Raw genomic sequence first — 1,731 nt, forward strand, 5'->3', positions numbered from 1 at the left:
ATTCAGAAACTAGTTGTTAAGATGTATTTGATAGTGACTTGATTTATTTAAAAATGAAGAGTTTGTCTCTTGGATGGTCCTTTTATAAAAGTCTGTTAGAGTCAACCAAGTAAGCACACAATTCTTTAAAGGATTTGTAACAAAACAAAGAACATCCTAAGATTTTATCTTTTCTCTTTGTAAGAAAAAGAATGAATCTTCCATGTTCTTCTAATGCTTCTTTTATAAAGATCTTTGGAAATCTCAAAAATAAAAAAGAGATTCATCTTTTACCACCAAAAATAAGAATATTATAGTTATAGTTTTTTTAAGATATATAAAATAGTTTAATTATTGGTTAGAAAACAAAATTTCAAGTTCCTAAAAATTACAGTATTAAGATGAGCAGAAATCAAGGCACACGAACACCTATTCAGCCACTGTCTTATTTACCCCAACTGCCAGTTCTTGTAAAAATAAGTTGTTCAACGGTTTGCATTAATTTTTTATAAATTTTATATTAATTTTTAAGAATTTCAAAAAAATAATTTATTTTTGGATTCTTCAAAATCAAGAAGAATAACGTTATAAATAACAAAATAGTTATGTCATTTAAATAAATGGGGAGAAGAAGATATTGAACGATTAAAGAAGGAGTTGAGTGCTATGCTTGATTCTGTTATATCAATGAAGGAGAATCTCAGAATTCAATATGACTCATGTTTAAAAGATTATAAACCACATCACCATGAGAACCATACAAGACAACGCCCACCTGTACAACAACAAAATATTGTTAGTGCACCAGAACCAATATTGTGTATTTCTAATGAACCTGCAAGAGAGTATTGGGAGAATATTGTTTATCCATATATTAAATATCCAAGTAAAGAAGATGTTGTATTACTTGAACCAATGGAAGAAGAAGGAGAAGATATAAACAATTGTCCATTAGGAAGAAGAGATCAAGTGATTGAATATTCAGCTCGAGAGAAATTAATAGATGGTTTAGTTGAAACAGATACTGAACGTTTTAGAAAGGATATGGAAGAGGAGAGTGTTGTTAGAGGAAGACTTGAGAGTTGTGGAATTATTCTTCAAAAAGAAATGAATGGAATTAATATCCATACAAGAAGGGATGATGAAATTAGTTGTGAATTAAGAAGGCTTAATGCACAACTAATTGAGAAAAGAAGATTTATTAATGAATGTAGAAAAAAGATGAGAGAGTATTATAAAAGAGTCGAAGGAAAGCAAGCTGAATTCGACAAATTACAAAAAGAAGAAAAAAGTTATAAATGTCATTGATTGTAGTAATATTTTAATTGTATTGAATTATATCAATTTTTTTTTAAGAGGTTCAGTTTTAATTGAATTGAATTATTAAATACTCTTTTCTTTATATTTTGTATGAATTATCAAACAATAGAAATAATTGATTTTTTACATTATTTATTATTTTTAGGAATCTTTCATTTTTTTTAATCAATTTTTATAATTTAATTTATTTATAAGAGTGCACAAAAAGATATTTTCTTATTTATATCTCTTTTTAATTTGAAAGATGAATGTATTATAATTATTGATTATATATTTGAATTTTAATTTGAGGTTATATTAATTCTTTTATTTTTCTTTTTCTATGAGAAATAACTTTTGATAAATGATATTTAGATGATAAAATATTAAATTTTTATTGAGTTTATATTCTTTCAAATAGAAACTAGAAGCATTGAAGTCATCCATTTAAAT

The 1,731-nt window shown here is 25.3% G+C and overlaps 1 protein-coding gene across 1 annotated transcript, besides 5 other annotated features; it reads left to right on the forward strand.

Moving 5' to 3' along the window:
• Positions 1–277: 277 nt before the first annotated feature.
• Positions 278–335: a sequence feature (AT_rich).
• A 45-nt stretch (positions 336–380) lies between these two features.
• On the forward strand, positions 381–1,287 carry EDI_150270 (uncharacterized protein; the record flags this gene model as incomplete). Its single annotated transcript, XM_001733760.1, has 2 exons — positions 381–470; positions 583–1,287. The coding sequence occupies 2 exons, from the start codon at positions 381–383 to the stop codon at positions 1,285–1,287; spliced, it is 795 nt and encodes a 264-aa protein (XP_001733812.1).
• Positions 477–536: a sequence feature (AT_rich).
• Positions 1,288–1,408: 121 nt separating the features above from the next.
• Positions 1,409–1,493: a sequence feature (AT_rich).
• A 57-nt stretch (positions 1,494–1,550) lies between these two features.
• Positions 1,551–1,587: a sequence feature (AT_rich).
• Positions 1,588–1,656: 69 nt separating this feature from the next.
• Positions 1,657–1,677: a sequence feature (AT_rich).
• Positions 1,678–1,731: the final 54 nt, after the last annotated feature.

This window comes from Entamoeba dispar, genomic scaffold (assembly GCF_000209125.1).
Source record: "Entamoeba dispar SAW760 scf_1105229457791 genomic scaffold, whole genome shotgun sequence".
In the NCBI taxonomy this organism is placed as follows: Eukaryota; Evosea; order Mastigamoebida; family Endamoebidae; genus Entamoeba; species Entamoeba dispar.